The 25,052-nt window shown below is 41.1% G+C and overlaps 1 protein-coding gene across 1 annotated transcript in view; it reads left to right on the forward strand.

Moving 5' to 3' along the window:
- The first annotated feature begins 2,911 nt into the window (after nt 1-2,911).
- Nucleotides 2,912-25,052, forward strand: part of GFAP (glial fibrillary acidic protein) — a 28,818-nt gene continuing 6,677 nt past the window's right edge. The window contains exons 1-8 of the mRNA XM_089532040.1: nt 2,912-3,478; nt 8,252-8,312; nt 11,242-11,337; nt 13,176-13,337; nt 14,232-14,357; nt 14,999-15,219; nt 16,331-16,374; nt 23,204-23,289. Of these exons, the coding sequence (XP_089388166.1) occupies nt 2,976-3,478; nt 8,252-8,312; nt 11,242-11,337; nt 13,176-13,337; nt 14,232-14,357; nt 14,999-15,219; nt 16,331-16,374; nt 23,204-23,289 (1,299 nt within the window). The 5' untranslated portion in view covers nt 2,912-2,975. The remainder of the gene's footprint in view (nt 3,479-8,251; nt 8,313-11,241; nt 11,338-13,175; nt 13,338-14,231; nt 14,358-14,998; nt 15,220-16,330; nt 16,375-23,203; nt 23,290-25,052) is intronic.

Below are 25,052 nucleotides of genomic sequence, written 5' to 3' on the forward strand. Positions count from 1 at the left end.
TATATTCTCACTGTTGCTCTGTGTAAAAAATCAGTTGCAGAGACTGAAAGGTTAGAGGAATTTGGAAGGGTAATGCTTGACAAACAAGACTCAGCCACTGCCAGACAGCCTTCTGTTTGCTTCTCGTAATTTGCTCCTCAGCCTCCTATTTGCTTCTCTTAATTCATTGTGTTGGAAGCTCTCCATTCCCTTGCTGAATACCCAGCCACTTTCAGTGCCCATGCAGTGCTAATGCGTTCAGCCAACCCTGAAAGCAAAAAGGAGTACTTACTGCTGGAGCAGTGGCATCACTAGGGGTGCGTGGGGGTGCAGACTGCACCAGGTGAAACCCTAAAAGGGGTCGACACCATTGTTCCTCATGAATCTGCCTTTGGGCAGAAACAGGCTGTGGCATTAACCTGCATCCCATTAAAATGCTGAAGAGTTGGTATGAGTGTGGTGATGTTGAGTGGGAGGAGAAAGGAGATCACCCAAGTTTTTTAAAATTAAAATTTCAAATGTCAAAAAAATAATTTTTATTTTTTAAAAATTAAGAATTGTTTTTTAAAAATTCTTTAAAATCATCACATTTTTAACCATATTTTCACTTTAAGCACATTAAACTATGTATATGTAAATACATTTAGGTTGTGCACATGATATTGTAATTTAAAAGTATAATTTTAATTGTGTTAGTTTTTATGTCACAACTATTGCCATTATATTCAATGATACATGGGAATTATGATTTATGACTAACAGTAGTACAAAAAACATTACTAAGGATTCTGTATGGTGTGGTATGAGAGGAGGTCAATTGGGGGGGGACACCATGAATTACCCCAAGGGGTGACACCAACTCTAGTGACATCACTGCTCTGGAGCAGAGCCCCAGATTTTCCTGCATCTTGCATGTAGGCCAAGAGTGCACATGTGTGCTCCAACTGATCTGCTCTATAGCCCTCTCTGAGCCAGGTATCCACAAGCCCAAACTCTGTCTCTGCCTTACCAGTACCCACATCCAAAATTTCAGCTATACTGACTGCCTCTTAATATTCATAATTCCCAATTTTCTTGTAAGTCTGTAGGATCCCTTCACCTTGCTGGTTGAGAATTAAAGAGAAGATCTCTGATTTCTAAGCTGATTATTTAAAGAACTCATCAATGTCCCAAATTATCCCTGGCTCGTTTGTCTTTAACACAACAGACTCCACAGCCCCGAGAAGGTCTACTAAAGCAACCTTTCCCAACTTTGTGTGCTTTAGTTGTGTTGGATTGCAGCTTTCATCATCCCCTGCTACTGCTATTACAGGCACCAGGCTGGGCAAGGCTCATTTAAAGGATATGTTTGCTAGGCAAGCTTCACAGCTGTTGATTCACTGCCTTTGTTTTCACTGAATGGTTTGAATCAGTCAACCATAGACAGCTTATGGGTGGGGAGGGAGGTGGGTGCCACTCAAAATACCAGGCTGAGTTTACCCCCTCCTACTTGGACCATAAGATGCCACTGTGCCATGAGCCCCTGACTCACCCACCCCTCCCAACTTTTTCTCTTCTCCATGGGCATCAGATATGTCTTCTCCTGGAGTTTCAGTTGACAAGAAGTCTAGAAGTCTGTGGAACAAGATTTATTTATTTATTTGATTTTTGATTGGTGCTGCCTTTAAAGAACCACTCGAGTGGAAAGCTAGTCTTGGGGTTCAAAGAGACATTTAATTTAAATCTCTCTTAATTAGCTTCTCAACTACTTTGCTCAGCTGGCTGGTGAGATGAATCAAAGTTCTGTCATTTGGACAGCTTTAGCAAGAGAAGACAGCAGGTACATGGAGGAAAGACAGCTGGGTGTTCAGTGCTTAATTTCTAAAAATGATGCCCAAGTCTCCATTGAAGTTATACTTTCTGATCAATTTAGTCCAGGCAGTTCAGGGTTGACTGCAGTTATTCAGTGAGGAAGAAGATATTCTATACAAGCGCAGAGGCATGCCCATTGTTTTCCTCCTTCCCACAACCACATGCAGAGTGCTTTTTCTTCACTGTTTTCTAATAATTGCTGATATCACTATACAGTTGGCCCTCTGCATCCATGGATAATTTATCCATGAATTCAAGCATCCACAGCTTGAAAATGTTGTTTAAAAACCTACATTCCCAAAAGCAAACCTCGATTTTGCTATTTTATATAAGGAACACCATTTCATTTTGCCATTGTATATAAAGAGACTTGAGCATCCACAGATTTTGGAATCCATGGAAGTTCCTGGAACCTAACCCCAGTGGACACCGAGAGCCCACTGTACTGTTAACAGGGCACAGAGTTTCAACACCACACAATGTGGCTTTCTGACAGAGCTGACTCAAACTAAAAACTCAGTTTAAAAATTCACCAGAGCAAGCCTTCTCTGGACAGGCAGCTTACATCTTTGGGGTGACTTCAATTGCCTTTGAGCCTTTCTAGAACTAAGCAATTCATGTAAACATGACCATTATGTGATTGTTGGCTATACAAGCAGAGGAGTGCCATTTGTCATGTAAATGAGTATTCTGGCCAAAGCATTGCAAGAACCACTCCAGTGTGAAAATGAGAGAGAGATTAACTGAGTTTCTGTGATCAGTGCCCTTGTGGTTCCAAGGCAAAGGGGGTATCCCTAGTTTTGTGGCAATCCCACTACAGTGATGTGCAGCAACAGAGAATTATGTTGGTCATTACAGATGGGTACAAATACATCATTAATCCAAGTGTATTCTCTCTCTACTCCATCAAGAAATGTCTAAGCTTCTCCCCAATGTCCTCCTTTTGCTGCTATGTCAGGACACAGGGCACTTGGCATAGTCAATGTGAGATGTTAGGATCTGGCATACAACCCATTCCTCCCTCCCCTCTCCAGCCCTTCACACGCAAATGCCCAAGGATGGTTAACCTTCTTGTATAAAAACCCTTTGCAGCACACAGAGAGAAGGCTGTCTGAGCCTGCAAAGCCTGGAGAAGGGATTTCACCATGGAAGGGCAGAGGCTGTCATCCTACGGGAGACGCTTTGGCTCACAAACCGGCTCTGTCCATCATGCCCTGAGGTTCTCACCCGGCCGCAGGTACCTGCCTTCAAGTGCCACCAGCCGGGTCTCTGTCACTAAGCTGAGGACCTCCAGCCTCAGCTTCCGTGCTGGCCCTAAATTCTCTCCCGAGAAGGTGGATTTTTCCTTGGCTGATGCTCTCAACACTGAGTTCAAGGAGACCCGCACCAATGAGAAAGTGGAGATGATGGAGCTGAATGATCGCTTTGCCAGCTACATTGAGAAGGTCCGCTTCCTTGAGCAGCAGAACAAAGTTCTGGTAGCTGAGCTCAACCAAATCCGAGACAAGGAGCCCACCAAGTTGGCTGATATCTACCAGGAGGAGGTGAGGGAGCTACGCCACCAAGTAGATCAACTCTCCAATTCTAAGGCTCGGCTGGAGATCCAGAGGGACAACTTGCTGGAGGACCTCAACAATCTTCGGCAAAAGTAAGAAAACTGTCCATAAGATCTTGATTGGGTGTGGTAGTGGTGTATCTTGAAATGGGCAAAGAGAGAGAGATGGAGCAGGAAAACAATATACAGGAGTGTTGGGGGAAATTGTCACTTAGAGAGAGATTATTTTTTGATTACTTTTTTTAGTCGATTTTGCACACTACAATTCTAATTATCCCTTCTGAGGATGGAACAGAATTATTCAGGATGTGGTTTGTCTTGTCTTGACTTACTTGAGTTATCTAAAGCAGTGCTTCTTAAGATACCTAATGCAGGGGAGCAGCAATGTTTTTCACCAGTGTGCAAGGGACCAGCACCATGTTAGCACTTGTTGACTGCAATTGTCATTTACTGTCCTGGAATCTCGCCAGGGACCAATAGCAGTTCTTTGAGGAACACTGGTCTAAAATAGCTTCTTCTAACTTGGCACTCTCCACAGCATAGAGTCTATGCTGACTAGGAGTGATGTGAGTTGTACTACATGGCACATCTAGAAAGTGATAGGTTAGGAAAAGCTGGTTTATAAAGAATAGAATTCAGAACAGTTATGGGAAACCTTGTGGTTCCTTTGAACCATATTAGGAGTTGTTTAATGAGAACAACATAATGGCCAGCAGGTTGCCATAATGGGCAGCCTGCCCACCAGTGCTCATTGTCTTCTGCAGCACAAAGCCACAAAGGGAGTGGGGACTATTCCAGGGCACATTTTGAATTTACCAGGAAATTATGGTGAAGCCCATTGGTTCTAATCAACATTTCTTGTGAATTTGGTACTAATCACTAAAAAAATAGAAAGTCTGAAAACTGCAGCTATGGTGCCCTTTCTTTTGTGGGTACCTTTTATTGATCCACTCTTTCCTGTAAGGCTGTGTTGCATTTGGACCTGGTATTTCCCAAGCCAGTGGAATGATGAACCTGCTCTTGGGTTTTGTCTGAACTTTAAAGAAACTATCCAAAGTGCTGAGCCTGTCTGGGGATAAGGAGCTGGACCAGATGTTCTCTTCCCGGTATCTTATACTGTACTCAACTCTTCATATACAAAATGCATTCTATGCAAAATTCTTCTGAAAGTATCACCAAAAAACATAAAAGACTCCAGTTTCACAATGAGGAGGCACAGAAAGAATCAATTTGCAAGAAGAGTAAAACATGTACTCACTAGCTCTAGGGGCAGCCCAATTGTTTTGCAGCCTCAGCGGAAGAACAATATGCATTCCATGTATAGAGGTTGACCAGACTGGCAGTTGAATCTAATGTCATAAATAGTGATAGATTCCTCCAAAAGTGTACAAATGTTTGGTCACCATATAAAAATTTCTGCTCTTGCCTGTGCAAATGTTAGACACTATTAGACTGTCTAATTACTTCCAGTACTCTGTCAGATGCCCCACACTGAATATTTCTTATCACTGTGGTCCAAACAATAGCCACAAGTTATTAGTCCTGAAAATCAAAAAACTGCAGTTTTTGGAAACCTTAAAGTGTGGCAACAGCTTTTTAAAAACATGTTTAATACATAGCTTAGAATGTTAATTTTTAAATATAATTTATTCCTGTTCACTATTGTAATCTTTAAAGAAGTAGGGTTGCCAGATTGGGTTCAGGATGGTGCTTCTATAACTTTAATCCTTAACTGATCTCGGAGCAGGACAAGGTACTGTAAAGCTCTCAAAAGTGAGACAAAGGTACGTGTCCTCCTTCACTTTCCAAACCACACCTTTCAGTCACAGCTGTCCTCTCCCCACAGGACTATTTCCTCACAAGGAGAGAACAGGCGGAGAAACATCCAGCTCTGTTGTCCCAATTGCTTTGTTAGGAAGGGACATCTTTTGCTTGAAAGCTGAGGTTTGGTTGGTGAGGAGAACTCTATGCCAGATTCAATTGTTGTTTGTTGTTATGTGCCTTCAAGTCATTTCTGACTTAGGAAGACCCTAAGGCGATGCTATTTTAGGATTTTCTTGGCAAGATTTGTTCCGAGGAGGTTTGCCATTGACTTCCCCTGAGGTTGAGAACATGTGACTTGCCCAAGGTCACCCAGTCAGTTTCGTAACCATAGAATCATAGAGTTGGAAGAGACCACAAGGGTCATCCAGTCCAACCCCCTGACATGTTGGAAATCATAACCAAAGCATTCCCAACAGATGTCCATCCAGCCTCTGTTTAAAGACCTCCAAGAAAGGAGATTCACCACACTGTCGAACAGCCCTTACTGTCAGGAGGTTCCTCCTAATGTTGAGATGGAATTTCTTTTCCTGTAGCTTGCATCCATTGTTCCATGTTCTAGTCTCTGGAGCAGCAGAAAACAAGCTTGCTCCATGCTCAGTGTGACACTCTTTCAAATACTTAGACTAGGCAATCATATCACTTCTTAACCATCTCTTCTCCAGGCAAAACATACCCAGCTCCCTAAGTCATTCCTCATAAGGCATTTTTTTTCGCCCTCCTCTGGACATGCTCCAATTTGTCAACATCCTTTTTGAATTGTGGTGCCCAGAACTGGACACAGGATTCCAGGTGAGGTCTGACCAAAGCAGAATAGAGTGGCACTATTACGTCCATTGATCTAGACCAGCTGGGAATCAAACTCTGATCACCAGAGTCTTAGTCCAACACTCAAATCACTACACCTCACTGGCTCTCACCAGATCCAGTTGGGCAATCCTAAATGAATTGTGGTTCTTCATTCCAGTATTTCAAAGATAACTTGTTGTTTGTTGTCTTTTCTTTAAGAGATGAGAATTGTATGTCCTTTCAGGTACTTGGAACAACAACTTCCAGCATTCTCGTCTTTGCCTATGTGGGCAAAAGCTAAATTCTGTTGTTTGTCCCAACTAGAGTAGAGTCAGGAAATCAATTCAAATTATCTCTGTTTCAGCTCAGCCTTGGTTTAAATACACTACTCTATTTGGGACTAACCATGGATGGCTAGGAGCTGGAGTTCAGTAGTTTTTGGAAGGATCAAATAATTTCTATCGGTTTGATTACCTCTGCCCTTAGGATTTATAAGGAAAGGAAAGGAAATATATTTGTCTACCTATGTGTCTTCTGTCATACCAGTAAATTAACTTTGTCTCTACTTGTTATATTACTTTTGGCTACATCAACACTGCAGAAATAATCCAGTTTGACACCACTTTAACTGCCATGGCTCAATGGTATGAAAGTCTGGGAATCATAGTATTGTGAGACATTTAGCCTTCTCTTTCAGAAAGATCTGGTGCCACAACAAACTACAATTAAGGAAACGGTGCAATCCAGGTTTCTAATATCTCATCATTCTGAATCAGGGGTAGACAACTGCCAGGGTCAGAGGTCACCTTTTAAATTGGTCAAGTCTTTGAGGACCACTGAGGGGTTCTAAAGGGGTATTTTTAATCTTTAAAATTACATTTATAATTAGTTTCAAGGGTGTAAAAATAGATTAAAATTAATTCCTCATTAATTCTTCATTAAAAATTCATTAAAAAAAACCTGTGCCCCCAAAAGGCTGTATTTGTTTAAAGGTAGGAGGGCATCCGAGGAAGCAAAATTAGAAGGTTGAAACACTAAAAGCTGGTGTCAGAAGGCAGGTAGTATATAGCATATTATTTTAGTATTTTAGCATTTTATCATGTTGTGTTTTATCATCCCTGTTTGATTATATATGTTTGATGTTCCACCCTTTGGGGGAAAGGGCTTTATAAAATAATGTTATTGTCATTACTAGGTAAGGGAACAGAGAATAGGGAGGAAATATGACCCAAATTTTCACCCACACAGTCCTTTAACCAACTGGGAGAGTGTAATTGTCTTTGCAGAGAAAAATTGTTCTTGGTAGGTGGTCAATTAGGCCTTAGTGGCTGGAGTATTCTGGGAGTTGTGTTCCAGACAAAAGTCTATGTTGATCACTTTCAGTGAGCCTCTGAAATAAGGCTGAAGGTGCACAAATAAGCCAAAGACTGCATATAGCCCTAAGGCCACAAGTTACCCATCCCTGCTCTGCAACACTAACTTAGGCTTGCAATGCCCTGTAATATTTCATTGCAGGTCCTCATTAATTCCCTCTAATTACAAACTTGGTGGTCCTTGTTGATCAGGAGATTAGTAAAATGGGGCCACCCACAGACAAGACTGGATTTTTTTATTCCCCCTCTTGTATTCAGAGGACTGCCACAGTATTTTAATAAAAGCCTTTGTGAAATGGAGAAAGGGAGGCAGTTCCCTACTTTTTATGTCTTATGGTTTGCTGGAAATGATTGTGTATTCCCAACATTCTTCCACAGGAACTGAATGCTAAAACCAATTTGAAGCAAGGGTGACAGTGACACCTGACAGTGACAAAAGTGAAGGTGGGAGTTCCTTTCTCTCCCTTTCCACAAATAAATGTGACAACATGTTTCCAATGTGGGGTATATGTCACCCCTCCTTGTTGTACTGATCAAATACCCCACTACTTTCTAAGCTTGAGGAGAGATAGAGGTTGTATCGCTCATCCTACTTGAGTCCTTCTGGGCCCCCACTATATTAATCACAAGATTATTATTCATAATAATAATTAATAATAATGGACATCATTGTATACAGAAACCAAAGGGGCAGAAATCTTGTAAGACTGAGTGTGCAAGTACATAAGCAGCCAGGGATTAGCAGAGGTTCCAGTGTTTCATGAACACTTTGACCTTGATGTGTTTTCCCTTGGTCTTGGTCCCTTGTGGAAGAGATGAGCCAATAATTCAATAAGACTGCCTGATTTTTCTCCCCACTTTTTTTTCCTCTTTCTCATTTAAGGTTACAAGATGAGATTAATCTGCGTCTTGAAGCTGAAAACAATTTGTCTTCCTACCGACAGGTGAGGTGGCAAGATGACAAATTCTAACTGGGAGCTCTAGAAGGGAAATATTGGTCCGATACAAATGGGCATGAAACGCCGTGCTTGTGCCAATTTTAGGGTTAGGGACCATGCACCAACCTCACAGTCCCTAACCCTAGTATAGCGCCGCCATTTTGACGTAAGCACCGCGGAGCGACCACATGTCACTGTGCTTCGCTTATGTCGCGAGTGCGCCACTGGCACACTCGCGACGTCACTCCAGTGCCACAAAAAGAACCCGGAAATACTGGGTTCTTTTTACTCCGGAGTGACAGTGCACGGTTTGGGGGCTGCGCCATCCCTCTGGAGAAAAAACGAGTGCTGGCAGGCCACCATTTCCTGGTGGTCTGTACTGTGCCATAGACTATCTTCATGAAACTGGTTCAGGTGTGATTACATTTGCTACACTGCTGAATGGGGGGTGGGTCTTATGCAAGTGCTGAAATTGAGTGATTTGTAGCACATGTTAGAACATCCATTGCTTTATTTCTCAGGGGAAAAAATAAACAGGTCATGTCCATTTTCTCTTTTATGATGAAGGCCAAGGACTTTGCTGTGACTGCCCCTTGAATAAAGGAAAGGGTGTACAAAAGGCCGGTATCCAGCAAGGCAGATCAAGAATCCTACTGCCCAGACACCTACTCAAGACTGTTTTCCAGACAAGCTGTTTAGTCTGTAGTAAATTACCTGTGTCCGCTACATTTCTATAGTTCGTGTAAATCAAGAGAGGCAAAGCTCTGATCTGTGCACACCAACTGGACTGAGCTGCTGCAGAGCAGGCATGGGTCCAGATCCAGCCCATTAGAGATCTGGGGATGCCCTTCTTCATTCATGAGGCTCTGCTTCCAAGTTGGGGGAAATTCTTGCATTTCCATTTTAGGAGGCAAGCTGCATATAAGTGAAACCCTAGTGAGGAATCTGAGAGTCAGGGTAATCTCACAGCTATGTCCAGTCAGATATCAGGGACAGCAGCCAGATTGCCCTGCTCCACTTGCATTGCTTCATGGGAACTCAAGTGGGACAGCAGAAAGGAGCTTCATTGCCATCTCTGATTTTAGACCTAAGACAGGAGCTGAAGTTCTCCACAGCCCTGATTATGTTTCGTACTGGGAATGAGACGGGTTTTGAAGGACTGCCTCTGTTACAGCCATTCTGAGATCAGACATAACAAGACCATTTGCTGTGCTGAGAAAAAACATGGGAAATTGGAAGTATAATCCAATGGCAATCCGAATGCAATCATGGGGTTTAACGTTATTGCGTGATAGACTACCACACGCAATTTCAGGCAATGGGAAGTCAGTCCAAAAGCAATAATGGGGTTTCACGTTATTGTGTGAGAGGTGATCACACGCAATTTCAGGCAATGGCAAGCTATTTTCAGGCAATGGGAAGTCAGTTCGAATGCAATTCGAATTTACGTAAATTCGCTGAACTAGTGAATTCACGTGAATGCATTCTGGCCCCACTTTCTTTTCATTCGAAATTAAGAGAAATTCCTCCCGTGTGATAAACTCCACAGTATCTTACCTTTGTCTTAGGTGATGCTATTGCCATTCCACTCTTTTCTGTCTTATCCTCCTATCTTTTCCAGACCTGATCTGTGGAGGTTTTGTATGTTCAAGAACAAAATTACAGAATTGGAAACTTTCCAATTCTTTTATTCTTTTAAATAGTGACTACTTTCTTGCCCCCTTTTTTCTAATAAGTTTAATCTTGTTCTCATGCTATGGCACTCCTGAGTTGCCCTTATTTCATTTCCCAGGTGAATATGGGAGTAGGAGAAAAATTTTAATTACCACTTTCCACTTTGTAATCAGAAAAACATTTTGTTTCTATGTTTTAATAAGGACAGCAATTTTATGATTGAAATAATAGAACCATAAAATTAAAGCAGAAACAATGAGAAATTATTTTGGCTACAAAGGCATAACTAGTAATTAAAGCCTTCCCTGGAGGGAACAGAATCTTATTAATTAATGGTCATTCTTAAATATTGTAGCCATAGCAAGTGAACAGAAAACAATGAAATACTGTACCTGCTTTAAAAGAGAGGACCAATGAAGAATTAGTGAGAAAGAAGCAGTTGAGTTCATTGTTTTATTCCTATTTGCTTTGCTAAACTTTTCTTTCTTTCTTTCTTTCTTTCTTTCTTTCTTTCTTTCTTTCCAATAGCTCTATATCTTTAAAAAGTATAGTGGCAAGCAGAAGTTTAGATAATACAGCTTTTTGCATATCTTGTGTCCCCCAAACTTGGAAATTTGAATTTCTGCCTGCTGTGCATCTAGGGTTCTAATGGTCAAAGTATTGCTGCCTCTTTCTTCCAGAAAGGCTTGAGCGATGTCTACTTTTGTTTTTCAGCCAACAAAGTATTGTATAAGTCAGTCCTTTGAGCCTCAGCTCTTCGGGGGGATTATCACTGGACCTACAATCAGGCACAGGTCAAGATCCTGTTTCACACTAGTGGATCATAATATTCCGCCAGCGCACTTTTGCTGGAGGTCTGCAACTGCAATAGCTGCAGGTCTGGTGACAGTACAGAGGAGCTTCTCTCCCTCACTACACACAGAGGCAACCTGTGGTTTTTTGGATGAGATTGGCAGAGGTGGGTTTAGGCAGCTGCCAGCTACTGTTGCTCAGCCCAGGAAAAGGCATTGCACAAGGGTGTAATTGATACCTCCTTGTGTAATGTCCAACAAGCACTTACACTTATGTAAGCACAGGTGATGCCAGTGTAAGTAACCAAGAAGATTCTGTCCACACATAACAGAGAAGCGGGATCTAAAACTGGCACATGGCACTCCCATTCAGTCTTCCTCCCTGAGTTCGATTACGACTTTCTGGAGTCCAAACCAGGTTGACTAGTACTCGTTTTCCTTCTCATTTCCCAGTTTCTCTGTCCCCACAGGATGTTGATGATGCTGCATTAGCCCGGATAGACCTGGAACGCAAAATCGAATCTCTGCAAGAGGAGATCAACTTCTTAAAGAAGGTCCATGACGAGGTACACAGAAACTGGAAGTACCCAGAATGTTATTTCTGATTGTATTAAAGTGGTTAGGAGCAGCCTGCAGAGGTTGGGGACTGAAAATGGGGTGGGGTGGTTGCTATGGTAGTAACACCTAGGCAGTTCTGCTTTTGAAGAAAGCAAGAATAATTTTAGCAATACTCTTCCTATCACCAGAAAGTCTTTGACAACTGCAGTTTCGGACTTATTTTGTGCGAAATTTACATGCAGCAAATAGTACCAAAAATAAAATTTCTGTGCTGAAATAGTATTTTCTGTGCAGAGAATGCTGTTTCTTGCACAGAAAATGCTGCTTTATGTCTGGTGTGTGTGTGTGTGTGTGTGTGTGTAAATTTTGCTCAGAGGAAGTCCTAAACTGTGAATATTCCTGACGTTTGAGAATCATGTTTTTCATCCCTTTTTGGAATAATCTTTCCATCCCTAGTGGCTTCCCACTGCGGTACAATGAGGAAGGTGATGAATCTTTGGCTGAATTCAGTTTTCTGCCAATAGGAACCATATTGTAATTGTTAGCAAAGCCAATGTTTTTCATTTGGCTCACTAACCATAACTGATGTTTAATTTTCCAGCTAACTCTTAATTATACTGTTTTTTTATTTTATTATATTTTTATCCTCCCCTCAATTCTCTGATGGATGAAACCTCCAGGGTTGGAGTACTGTTCAGCATGACTTACATTTCGCTTCAGACTCTTCTGAATGATAATAATAATAATTAACAATAATAATTCTTAGACTTATAGTTCAAAAGTGCTATTTCACTAATGCAGTGCTGGACTATAACTCTGACATAAATGTTTGAAGAATGAAATTAGGAAGAGAGACACATACTCCAAGCCAACAAGTCTTAGAATTAAAAAGAAACCCATTTGAAGATTGAAATAAAATTTTGCAGGTGGGACCAGCAACTACTAGAAAATAGACCAGGACTGGAGAAGCATTATTTGAATGTGTGCGTTTTTTAAAAAATACAAATACCATACCTTTTGGCACATTTACCCCATATGGATGAGTCTTTAGTCCTCCAGCTTTTAAAACTAATCCTAAGAAGGATATTAAAAAAAAAACATTAATGCCAATAGAGTTTTTCCCTTTGGTTAGTCTGCATAGTGGTGGTGTTTCAGAGGTTTGCCCCATCCTACTTGTATGTAGTGGGCTTGAAAGAGATCAAAGGTCCAATGTTCTTATTTATTAGTTTAAAAAAAAACTTAAGCATTAACACTAAATGCCTTACATTTCACCATGACATTTTAATTTATTTTTTTAGTTTTCATCCTGGGTGCATCTACACTGTAGAAATAATACAAATTGACACCACTTTTAAGTGCTGTAGCTCCATCCTATAGAAGTCTGGGATTTGTAGCTTTACAAGGTCTTTAGCCTTCTCTGCCATGCTGGTGCCTCACAAAACTGCAAATTCCAGGATTCTGTAAGATGGAGCCACGGCAGTTAAAGTGATGTCAAACTGCATTATTTCTCCCCTGTAGATGTGTCCCCAGAGACTGGTTCCATGCAAGTAGCTGATGAAGCTGAAAAACTGGTTTTGGACTGAACTGCTCGATACTGCAAAATGTAATTTAGCCTGCTATATTTTCTACATGCAAGATTTGTTTTGGAGGTAGGGGTGGTGGTTCAGTCATGCCACTACCACCATCACCTCTCCTACAAATTGAAGCATTGCAGCACAGTGGGATAATTTTATTACTACACCTACTTCTGTTTGCTTGAGCTAACTCTATTGAGGATACAGTCTCTGAAGTCAAAGAGGTCCATTGTGGAGTTTCTGCCTTCATGTCTCTTCTGTCCCCCTCTCAGGAGCTGCGGGAGCTGCAAGAGCAACTGCAGCAGCAGCAGGTCCATATTGAGATGGACATGTCCAAGCCAGACTTGACATCGGCCCTGCGTGAGATCCGCATCCAATATGAGTCCATGGCTTCAAACAACATGCATGAGGCTGAGGAATGGTACAGGTCTAAGGTACATAGTACCCAGTCATGGTGGAGGATAGGCTGGTAGAGAGAAAGTCCCATCATAAAGAATGTGGCAAAAATCCCAGCCCTAAAGCAGTTCTGATTGGTATTTCTGGGTTTAAGCTGAATGTGGATTGACAGAAACAGAGGTACACCATCAGAAAGAAAGAGAATTCAGTGGGTAAAATGATACTTCAAACTGAATATGTGAGCTTTCAAATGGACATTGACAGCTTTCAGTTCAGTCCTGGAAAGTCATGCTGTTAGGATGCTCCAGTCTTTTTATTTGCTAAATGGATATGACTTTGTTTATGAGGAGAACTGGATGGAGTACCCCATCACACATCCACGTCACTAGGTATGTGGTATTTATTCTGATGCTGAGAATCCAGGCTAGACTGTACAATTAGCAATTAAAGTCTCAGCTTCTCCCTTCCAGTTATTGCCAGAGCTTGGAACAGTGGCCATGGTGGCTAGGTAATTCTGGAAGTTGTAATCTCACGATGTAATTTTTCAAACTTCTGATCATATCAATCCTTATAGCAATAAACAAAGCAAATGCATAGACATAGAAATTAATGACATTTTGGACAAACACCATTGGCTGCTACATCAGCATTAGAAATAAGAATAGGAACTGTCTTATGTTACCAGCAATGGCAGCTCCAAACTCAGTAACAGCAGATACCTTTCCTATAGGATACTTTCAATTCTGAGTAAGAGTTTGCTGATGCCATGGGTGGAAAAGTGAACATTGCTGGTTGTCATACCTTATGAACTGAAATGGAGGATTTGGAAGTGGCAAAATAATGCCACCATCCATGGATTAACCCAGCTCTCTCTTTCTCTTTAAAAATAAATGATAGTTGCAACCTTAACTTGCTTAACTTTTTCCTGATAGTTTGCAGACCTGACTGATGCAGCTGCACGGAACATTGAGGCTCTGCGCCTAGCCAAGCAAGAGGCCAATGAGTACCGCCGACAACTGCAGGCCCTCACCTGCGATTTGGAGTCCTTGAGAGGATCGGTAGGTGGAGATGATGCTGGGAAAGGTTTGGATGGGCCTGGTTGCATGCAATTATTGTGGGCAGAGCCAGAGAGTAACTCCAATAAAGTGGAGGGGGGATCAGTAGGATCCCAGGTGGCTACATCAGATGATGAGATGAGATAGTAAAGCCCCTCCACTAGATTGATTGAATCCAACTGTTATTTGGACCCTTCCTGAAGGTTTCTTTCATTAATGACTGTTCCACCTGGCTGCAACAGAAGGTGAGATGAGGAAATGAGGGTCCACAGCCATTGGTTTTTCCCTTTCCACAATTATCTCCTGCAGTAACCATTATGTAACTGTTCTCTGTTCATTTTTCACTTTGGACCATGACTCTTAGATTGTAAATCATTCTCTTAAACTATAAACTGCCTTGAGTGCTTTAGCAGAAAGATAGGATATTAAATAAGTCATAATTAAGCAACATGTATTGTCCCAAAATGTATATCATTCTCAGTCTCTAAACTGTGACCAGCATTGTTGCCATTGACTTTGCTGGTGGCACTAGTAATCTACCCAAGTTAACCGCAGGCAGAGAGTGTCCTTTCCCCTGTGCAGGTTAGTAACAGGTCACTGCCTTGTTGCACTCATCAGAAACTCTTCCATTATTCTCATTACAGAATGAATCTCTAGAGAGGCAGCTGAGGGAGGTGGAAGACCGCTATGCCCTTGATACTGCCAGCTATCAGGACACAGTTATTCGACTGGAGGAAGATACCCGGAGTCTCAAGGAAGAAATGGCCCGTCACCTCCAGGAATACCAGGACCTCCTCAATGTCAAATTGGCATTAGACATTGAGATTGCAACTTACCGCAAACTTTTGGAGGGAGAAGAAAGCAGGTGAGACCTACAAAGCTACTTTTCATATCATATATCTACAGTATAGTGTAACACCTTTCATCACTGAGGTCCCTTCAAATCACAGAGTTATAGTATTGTGATTCTATTTTTGCTGCCATGGATACTTCATGTGCAATCCTGGGATTTATAGTTTCTTGAGATGCTAGATTACTGAAATGGCTAGAGCTTCCTGACTGAGAATACCCCTCCCTAAACTGCAAATACTAGAAATCCACAGAATGGAACTTTGGCAATTATTGTGGAATCATAGTACTACAGTAAGATCATAGTATGGTGTGAAGGAGTTCCTACTCTTTCTATGCAGCACAATGAGCTGAGAGTGTTCTGAGGTGGGAGCATAGACTGTACTATTTCACACTACAGGTGAGAGAGCACTTTTCACTTTTTCACCTCAGCATTCTTCCAATTCATTCCACTTTGGGGCTTTTTTCAGAAAAAGCTGAGAAGGTGGATCATGGAGTGTTGTGAAGAATGTGAAAAATGAATCACTGAGAGTGCTGCCACACTGCAGTATTAATGCAGTTTGGCTCCACTTTAACCATCATAGCTCCTTCTTATGGAATCCTTGGATTTGTAGTTTGTTATGATACAGAGCTCTCTGACAGAGAAGGCTAAATATCTCGCAAAACTACAAATCCCAGAATTCCATAGCATTGAGCCATGGCTGTTAAAGTGATTTCAGACTGAATTAATTCTGTAGTGTAGATGCAACCTAAATTAACCTGTTGCCAGTCAGGCTGAATATTTGAAAATCTGTCAAGTACTATCAGCTTTGAACCTAATTTTCCAGGGCCACACATTTGCCATTTCCTTGGTAGGTTCTGAATCCAATAATATTATGAGTACAGTCAGGCATTTGCCATAAAGCTTATGACTGGTGTCCTTAGCTTTGAAAAATGGTTGTTTTTTCCATATAACATCACTTTGAGCACCTAGTCTGTGAGAATGTTGCTTCTCAGCTCAGGTTCTTTGATGTTACAGTTTGTCCAGAACAAAGCCTAGAATGAATTAATCAGGCACTGAGTGGTGGACTATTGTGATCTTATTCCCAAATCACGCTCTTCCTCTACCCTTTCTTGTTTCTCTGCAGGATCACCATCCCAGTGCAGTCCTTCTCCAACCTTCAAATCCGAGGTGAGGGATCCACTGAGTCAAACACCACGTGGTCACCCATACTTGGGACAGCATTATTTGTAAAGGATTAGATGCTTTGCTTCTCCATCCCCTGAGTAGGTTGAAAGTTGGTCTTGCATTCTTTTTCCTTTGGAGGAGACATTGGTAGCAAGAGGATTGTGCCGCTGTGGAAGTTCCAGACTATACATTTTAGTATATCAGAAGAGAAGTGGGGGGCACAACAACCAGGTATTTTATATATTTGTTCACCCACCTTGTTCAGTCCACAAGACTCTGAGAAGGGTATTTGTTGTTGTTTGCCTTCAAGTTGTTTTTGACGTGTAGCAACCTATCATGGGTTTTTCTTGCCCAGTTTCTTCAGAGAGGGATTGCCTTTGCCATCTTCTGAGGCTGAGAGAGTGTGATTTGCCCAAGGTCACCCAGTGAGTTTACATGGCCGAACTGGGATTCAAACCCTGATGTCCAGAATCATCTTCTAATGCTCAAACCACTACGCCACAGTGGTATAAAATACTTTAAATGTGTCATTAAAAATGGACTTGGGATTAGAAGAGAAAAAATGATCTTCCCTGAGGTTGAGAAAAGAAGAGTGGCCACTCTGCTGCCCTTCTACCTCAGGCCAGTGATGGGGCCCACACCTTAGGTGTGTTCTCTCCCTAGATTCTGTGTTTAAAGGGTTAGAGTTTATAGGGTTAGGGTTTCTGTGTTTATAGCGCTCCCAGGCATTAGTCTCCTATTTTAAGGGGCTGCTCCCATCCACACTTGCTTACTTTCAACAATAATGCTTTCTCAGATGCTCCCAGACCATTTGCTTGGATCAACGTTGAAGACATACTCACTGTAGATCTCAATGTCCAGTAAGCTTGGAGTACCAACTTGGAACTGATGAGTCTCAATTAGCCACACTTCCACCCAGGCTGCTTCTCAACAGTTCCAATGTAAACCAGGTTAGAATTCTGCACACAACTGTAACCCCAGTTAGGACAAGGTTCCATCTGTCCATCCATCTCTTTATTTATATATCATCTTTTTCCCACACTGGAACTCAAAGCAGCTTACAAAAGATAGAAAATGACGATAACAATACATATGGTTGAAAACATATGGTTGATGATACTAAAACAGTATTAAACCAACAAAAGAATTTAGGCCATTTAAAATATTACTTTAAAATAAAGATTAAAAAGCACTACAGCATTATTAAAAAGCCCTTCTCTTGTTAACATTCAGTTCCCTAAAGCTTGCTGGAGTAGAATGGTCTTTCACCTGCCACCGAAATGACAGCAAAGAAGGAGCCTTGCTTAATTGAAGTAGCCAATTAATCACATTGGAGGTGGCCAGGCTAGTACTGAGTGACTGCCTTCCCCAAGGGTGGCCTGACTGTTCCTGTCACCATGCTTTCCCATCTTCTCTTCTTCAAGTAGTCCTGCTGATTTCTGCTCTGCCCTTTTAGTCCTTCACGTGATATCACCACAGTCAAACCAAGACCCTCGCCCAAATAAAGAGCAGAAAAATAAAAGATCATTCAGTTTGACATCTTGTTATAAAAGTACAATAAAAGCCAGACAATGTCAAGAAACCTGTAGAGGTGAGCATAAGCAGATGGGAAAACTCCCAATGACAAATCAGGTAAAATAATGTCTAACTACTGGGTGTTTACAAGCTCACATCCCTCTACCCCAAGTTCTGAAGTTGAATATTTTGGCTGGGGTGGATCTCAGCTGTGGAATTGATCTGGTTCAGATCATTTTTAAAGCACTTCAAGAATATTTAAAGTGCTGATTCTTTATTCTTTCTCAGAAATCCTTATAAAATCCTAATAAAATGATTGGCTTTGTGCTGCAGATAGAGGGCTGAGAGCCTGGTGACTTTCTTTCATGTCACAGTTGGGGCTAATTTTGAATATTTCATTTATTCATATTTATAAAATTTAGCAAAGATTTCAAATTGTATAAAAAATATCCAATAGGAAAAATACATAAAATCTAAAGATGTCAAAGTGACACACAAAAAATGCAATATAAAATTATATATACCACCAATATACAATATCTATGCATTCCATAAGAGTAAACCGTATAAACATGGATGAGGCATCTCCAAGACTCCCTGACCTCCACTGCTCTGCTCAGGTCCTGCAGGCTCAGGCCTGTGACCTCTGCTTGAGTCCAACCATCTGGCATGTGATCTCCCTCTCTTTATATTGTTCTCTAATTTTCCTAGCATTATCATCTTTCCTAATGAGTCATCTCTTACCATAATGTGGCCAAAGTACAACAGCCTCAGTTTAGTCATCCTGGCTTCCAGGAAGAGTTCAGGCTTGATCTGTTCTAGAACCGATTTGTTTGTCTTCTTAGCCATGTATGGTCTCCTCAGCACCACATCTCAAATGAGTTGATTTTCTTTCTGTCAGCTTTCTTCATTTTCCACATCTGACATCTGTACATGATGAGGAGAAGTATGATGCCTTGAAGGATCCTCACTTTAATGTTCGTGTGTGTGTGTGTGTGTGTGTGTGTGTGTGTGTGTGTGTGTTCAAGAGTGCTTACTGTCAACTTTGGCTGTTACGCCAAATGTGCCCTACCTGGTGTCCTTAAAGATGATAGTGCACAACAGTGTTGATAACCTCAAGGCTGGACTTTTGCAATGCGTTGTACATTGGGCTACCTCTATACCAAGTTCAGTTAGTTCAAAACTCAGCAGCCAAATTGATTACTGGAACATCCAAGAGTGATCACATTACACCGATATTAAAATCACTCCACTGGCTGCCAGTTAGTTTCTGGGCAAGATACAAAGTGTTGGTTATTACTTTTAAAGCCCTACATGGTTTGGGTCCAGGTTACTTTCAGGATCACCTCCTCCCATATAATCTGCCCCGTACATTCAGATCCTCTGGTGAAAATTTTCTCCAGTCAGTCAGGACTAAGTTGGCAAACGTCAGCCAGGGGACATTTTCTTCAGCCGCCCCTAGACTGTGGAATGATCTGCCGGAAGAGACTCAACAGCTGCATACTCTATCTGAATTTAAAAGAGCATTGAAGACTAGTCTATTCCTGCAAGCTTATCCAAATGATTTTTAAATTGTGAATTTTAAATGACAAATTTTAGATGTGGATTGTTTTAATATGTACGCATCTTATTTGTCCTTTTAAATTGATGTGTGTTTTAACCAATGTGTTTTAACTGATAATGTTGTTTGTTAATAGTTATTGTTCCCTGCCTCAATCGATTGGGAGAGGTGGGTAGGAAATTGTTGTTGTTGTTGTTGTTGTTATATTTACAGTTTAGGATCTAGTCCAGTTCTTTCATAGCTTAGTCTTCTTCTAATTTCTTGATTGCAGTCTCTGTTCTGCTCAGTGTTTGATCCAAGGTATGGGAACTCCTTGACTATTTCAATTTTCTTGTTATCTAGGATGAATTCTTGTAGATCTTCTGTGGTCATTATACTTCTGTTTTGTTTTGTTTTCTTAATTTCAATATCAAGCATATCTTGGCATTTTCCTCCTTGATCCTCTTCAGTATATGCTCCAGTTCTTTGGTGATTTCTGCAAGTAGTATTGTGTCATCTTCATAGCTTAGGTTGTTAGTGTTCCTTTCTCAGATTTTCACTCCTCTCATCTTTGCTTCTAGGCTTGCTCTGCTTATAATGTTTTTTGCATACAGGTTGAATAGCTAGGGTGATAATATGCAGCCTTGCCAGACTCCTTTGCTGATTGGGAACCATCTTGTTTCTTCATACTTAGTTCTGATGGTAGTCTCTAGACTTGAGTGTAGGTTATGCATCAGGATAATCAGATGTAGTGGTATTCCTATTTCTTTGAGCTTTTTGTGCCATAGCTTTTTGTGATATTAATTACTTAACAAATTTTCATAAAAAGTTGAACATGAGTCAGCTGTGCAATGCAGAAGCTAAAAAGGCCAATGCAATTTTAGGCTGCATCAATAGAAGTATAGTGTTTAGATCAAGGGAAGTAATAGTGTCACTCTATTCTGCTTTGGTCAGGCCCCACCTGGAATATTGCGTCCAGTTCTGGGCGCCACAATTCAAAAAGAATGTTGAGAAACTGGAGCATGTCCAAAGGAGGGTGACTAAAATGGTGAAGGGTCTGGAAACCATGCCCTATGACGAACAACTTAGGGAGCTGGGGATGTTTAGCCTGGAGAAGAGAAGGTTAAGGGGTGATATGATAGCCCTGTTTAAATATTTGAAGGGATGTCATATTGAGGAGGGAGCTAGCTTGTTTTCTGCTGCTCCAAAGACTAGGACCCGGAACAATGGATGCAAACTGCAGGAAAAGAGATTCCACCTCAACATTAGGAGGAACTTCCTGACAGTAAGGGCTGTTCGACAGTGGAACACAGTCCCTCAGAGAGTGATGGAGTCTCCTTCCTTGGAGGTCTTTAAGCAGAGGTTGGATGGCCATCTTTGATTGAGAGTTCCTGCATAGCAGGGGGTTGGGCTGGATAGCCCTTGTGGTCTCTTCCAACTCTACGATTCTATGATTTCTATGATTTCTCATTATTGAGGCCATAAATACGCATTATCTTGTCATTCCAGTAGATTTCCAGAGTTATACATCTTCCTTGTTCATCTTCAAATATCAATTTCAGTTGTAATATTTGATAAATGTAAAAGACTACTCCATTTCTTTTGCTTTTAATTGTGGACACAGACTCAGGGCCCAAACCTTATACTGCAAAAGTTGACAACCTATTTTTCTTATACAACTCTCGTGAAGACAAATAATTTAATATTTGGGTGTTATTTTTAAGTGCCATTCCCCCTCCCTTTTTTTTTTCTGGGTGAATTCAGTCCATTTACAGTCCATGAAATTCTTTTCAGTCTCATTTTAGTTGTTTTATTAAAATAGCTTGTTATTTGTTATTATTATTTATCCTTATCAGCTTTTCAGCCATTTAAATGTCTCTTTATTGAGCCTCTTTATTGATCCAGCATTTTGAACAGATCTCTTACTGTCTCGAAATAGTTTATAGCATATTTTTAACCTGCATAAGTGGTTAACAATTCCTCTTGGACTATCTAGTGAAATGTTACTGTATATCTTGTTTTCTGGGTGCCTCCACCAAAAATTACTAATCTGTGGGTTTTGTTTTTTTTAGCATTCTTGCATGAATTTCTTTAAATATAACTATTTCATTCTCATTTATTTTAAGCCTTTTCTTAAAGTATGCTCTCAGTATTTCATCTCTGATGATTTTATGTGTGAAATGAATTATCACATCCCTTGAAAGTTTTTTTCCTCTGTGTACAAGCAAAGTTTTTCCTACATATTGCTTCAATCTCGTTGTCAAATTTTTCAGAGGTGATAAGACCTTCCAAAGTTTTTGGAAAATATCTGTTTTAAATCAGTCAGCTCTTCTAGAACAGCTTTCAAATTTATCTGTGTATCCTACGATTAATCATCAATTACTCCATCATCATAGGTTTTTTTCTTGTGCCTTTTCCAAATCCTGCCATAAAATATTCATGTCCTTCAAATTATCAGAGATAATTGTGTATAATGGTGAGATTCTGAACTGTGGCCATGATTTCTTTGAACTGTTTTTCATCAAGCTTTTAAAAATAAGATCCTTGTCCTGTAATCTCTAAGCTTAACAAAGATAGTTTCTTCTGCGGGTTCCTACTATCTTCTGTTACACATTATTTAACTTTAAAATCTGGTTAGATGACTCAAATATTGAAGCTTGAATCTCAATAAGCACAGTTTTGTCTAGGCTAGCTCTGGACCTTTTTCTGGCAGTCATGTTTATGATGTCATATAAATCCACTTTCTGTTTAAAGCCTAGCATCAGGGACAATATTTATTTCCCCTTTTCAGAAAGATAACTTCCACAGAGATCTTTTAATTGTTTGAATCTTGGAGATGCCAAATCTATTTCCAGTCCAAAACGCCACTTAATTTAATCTTAATTTTTTGTTTTTTTGTTTTTAATTTAATTTTTATTGAAAATTTTTCTACAAGAAAAATACACAAAACTAACAGACAACATTGTAGCATTAAATACTAAAACATACAACCATAAGCATCAACACTAAAAAGAAAAACTTTTTACTTCCATGGGGGGAGAGGGGACGTGTTTATGTCAAGCTAATGATCCTAATACATTTATCTATCATAAGTGCAGATGTTTCATACAAGCTTAATATAATATTTTAAATTAATCATATGTTATACCTATATGGTTGCTTCTGCGCTTTAATAACATGTATATATTTATATATTTTTCATATAATCTTAATTTTTTTGAATACTCTGCTATCAGTCTCTCTCAACCCTTAGGTCCACTTTTAAGTATTTTATCAGTAGAGACAACACTCTGAATATTTATGATGCAAACTGTTTGTATTCACTCAGGCTTAATAAATCACCAACCATAGGAATGCAAAACTTTGTGGGTGTAGTAATGAGGTGACAAGGTTATCTACTAACCTTGGCTTCAGGTAACATTGTTGCTTTGTCACCATTGTTAGAAATGAACTTGTCACCTTATCTCCACACCCACAAAATTTTGCACTTCTGTGGACATTCTCACACACACTGCTATTTGGGTCTGTCACTGGGGTTTCCACTCCATCAAATGCATCTGAGGAAGTAGGCTCAAGTCTATGAAAGTTCATGCTACTAACTTCTATCTTTCAGCTAGTCTTAAAGGTGCCTCAGTATTCCTTTGCATTCAGAGTCCCCTCTGTTACTTTTTCTTGTGGTCTCATCGCTGTTTATCAACTAGTGGTCCTCAAGTCACAGTTCCATATTTCCTAGTCTATGGCAATAATCAGGCTATTCTTTTTCCCTGCTCCTACCAGAAACCAACTTGGACACAAAGTCTGTTTCTGAGGCTCACCTGAAGAGGAGCATTGTGGTCAAAACAGTGGAGACAAGAGATGGAGAGGTAAGAAAAGGCTATCCGTGGCAATAAAGACATCTGTTTAGAAAACTCAACGTGAAATATCTAGTTCAACCTTTTGTCTCCAAATAGTTGAAAATTCCATTAATGTGGCTGACCGAACCCCTTGCCAAAAGAAATTTCTCAGTTTCTCTAGATATGTCTTTTTCTTTCATTTTTCTCTTACTCTTACTCTTTTACTCAGGAAGTTCTTATCATCTTTGGGTGAATGAAGGTACCAAGATTCTTTGTGAACTGACAATGGCGGGATACAGACAGGCAGGGGAAGACGTCTTGGAGGTGTATTCTGCTGAATACGGAGCCTCCAGACCGCCCGCCCCGGGGGCGTGGCTCAGGAGATGGAGCTTCCACATGGGGGGCAGTGAAGACGCCTCACCTGGGGCCGTTTCAGACCCGGAGTTTCCAAACCGCCGCCTCGGAGGACGCTGCAAAGAGAGAGGCAGCTTCCTCACGGGTGGCCAAAAACGGGGCTTTTTTTTTCTTTTGCCGGCTGGCGGGTGCGCAGCTGCGCAGCTGCAGCACTAAGCAGCGGCGGCAGAAAGCCTATGGGCACATTTAAAGTGCCCAAGCCCCTTTAAAACTTTTTCCCCCGCTCTGCCCAAGAACAATGGTGGTCTCCTGCCAGCTGGTGATCAGCTGGTGTTGGCATCCTTGTCCGCTTGCACTTTGCCAGTGTCACCAGCATCATAGATGCCTCCTCTCCTTTGGTCCCCGCGCTCCTGCTGAATCTGCAATGCACAGCCACCGCTGTCACCGCTGCCACCGCTGTCCCCCTGCCATCCCCCATCACCTCCCTTGTATATATGTAAATATTTACAGTTTTAGCGTTTTTATTGTTAGGTGAAAATGGCACAGGAATGTGTGTAGGGGTTCACTTTAAAGTCCAAACTTTCCAAGCAGCGCATGCGTACATGTTGCTCTAGGGTTAGGGTTAGGGTTAGGGTTACGAGTCTTAAAATGCGCTGCAGCTGTGCTGCAGCTTCCACACCTGCATGGCAGCTGACGCTGCAATTAAAGCCTGACTGCAAACTGCGCATGTTCCAGGACCCCGACTCATTATGCGACGCAGCAGACACGGAGCTTTTAAATGGGCAACTTAAATTAGCGGCGTAGCAATTCTGGCGTACCGGTGCAGCAGCTTACAGACGGAGCTGCGCAGCTGCGCATCAAACGGAAAAGAAGCGGAGAAAAGCAGCACCTTTTTAATGCCGCTTCTTCCCGCTTGGGGCGTGCGGGGGGCGTGTTCATGGCGGCATTCAGGTAAGGCCCGTCTGAAGGCTCTACCTTCATGACGTCATGAATACACCCCTTTTTGCCCGTCTGTATCCCGCCAATATATCTTGAACTAAATTTAATTTTAACCATATAGCCACCTCCCTTCAGCCTTTCTTCATATGATCTGTTTACTAGGACCATAATAATAATATGGCTTTCCTCAGCAACCCTTTTCACCAGCACTGAGTTCTCACTAGCAGTAGTATCATACCTTTCAAGTCTTGGATCTGATGTCTTTGCTTTGATATGATGAATAACCTTCCTTGACCTTCTGTGCTTCAGTTATCAATTACTTATATATCTCAAATTTGAAGCTTGTGTGTGTGTGCGTGCACACATGTTCCTTCAAGTCACCTGTTTAATTATGGTGACCCCACAAATTTCATAGAGTTTTCTTGTCATTTTTGTCTGCCTTCAAGTCATTCCTGAGTTATGGCAAACCTAAGGCAAACCTATCACAGTGTTTTCTTGGC

The sequence above is a fragment of the Sceloporus occidentalis genome, unplaced genomic scaffold (assembly GCF_023333645.1).
Source record: "Sceloporus occidentalis isolate IW3139 unplaced genomic scaffold, rSceOcc1.0.p SCAF_7, whole genome shotgun sequence".
Classification (NCBI taxonomy): domain Eukaryota; kingdom Metazoa; phylum Chordata; class Lepidosauria; order Squamata; family Phrynosomatidae; genus Sceloporus; species Sceloporus occidentalis.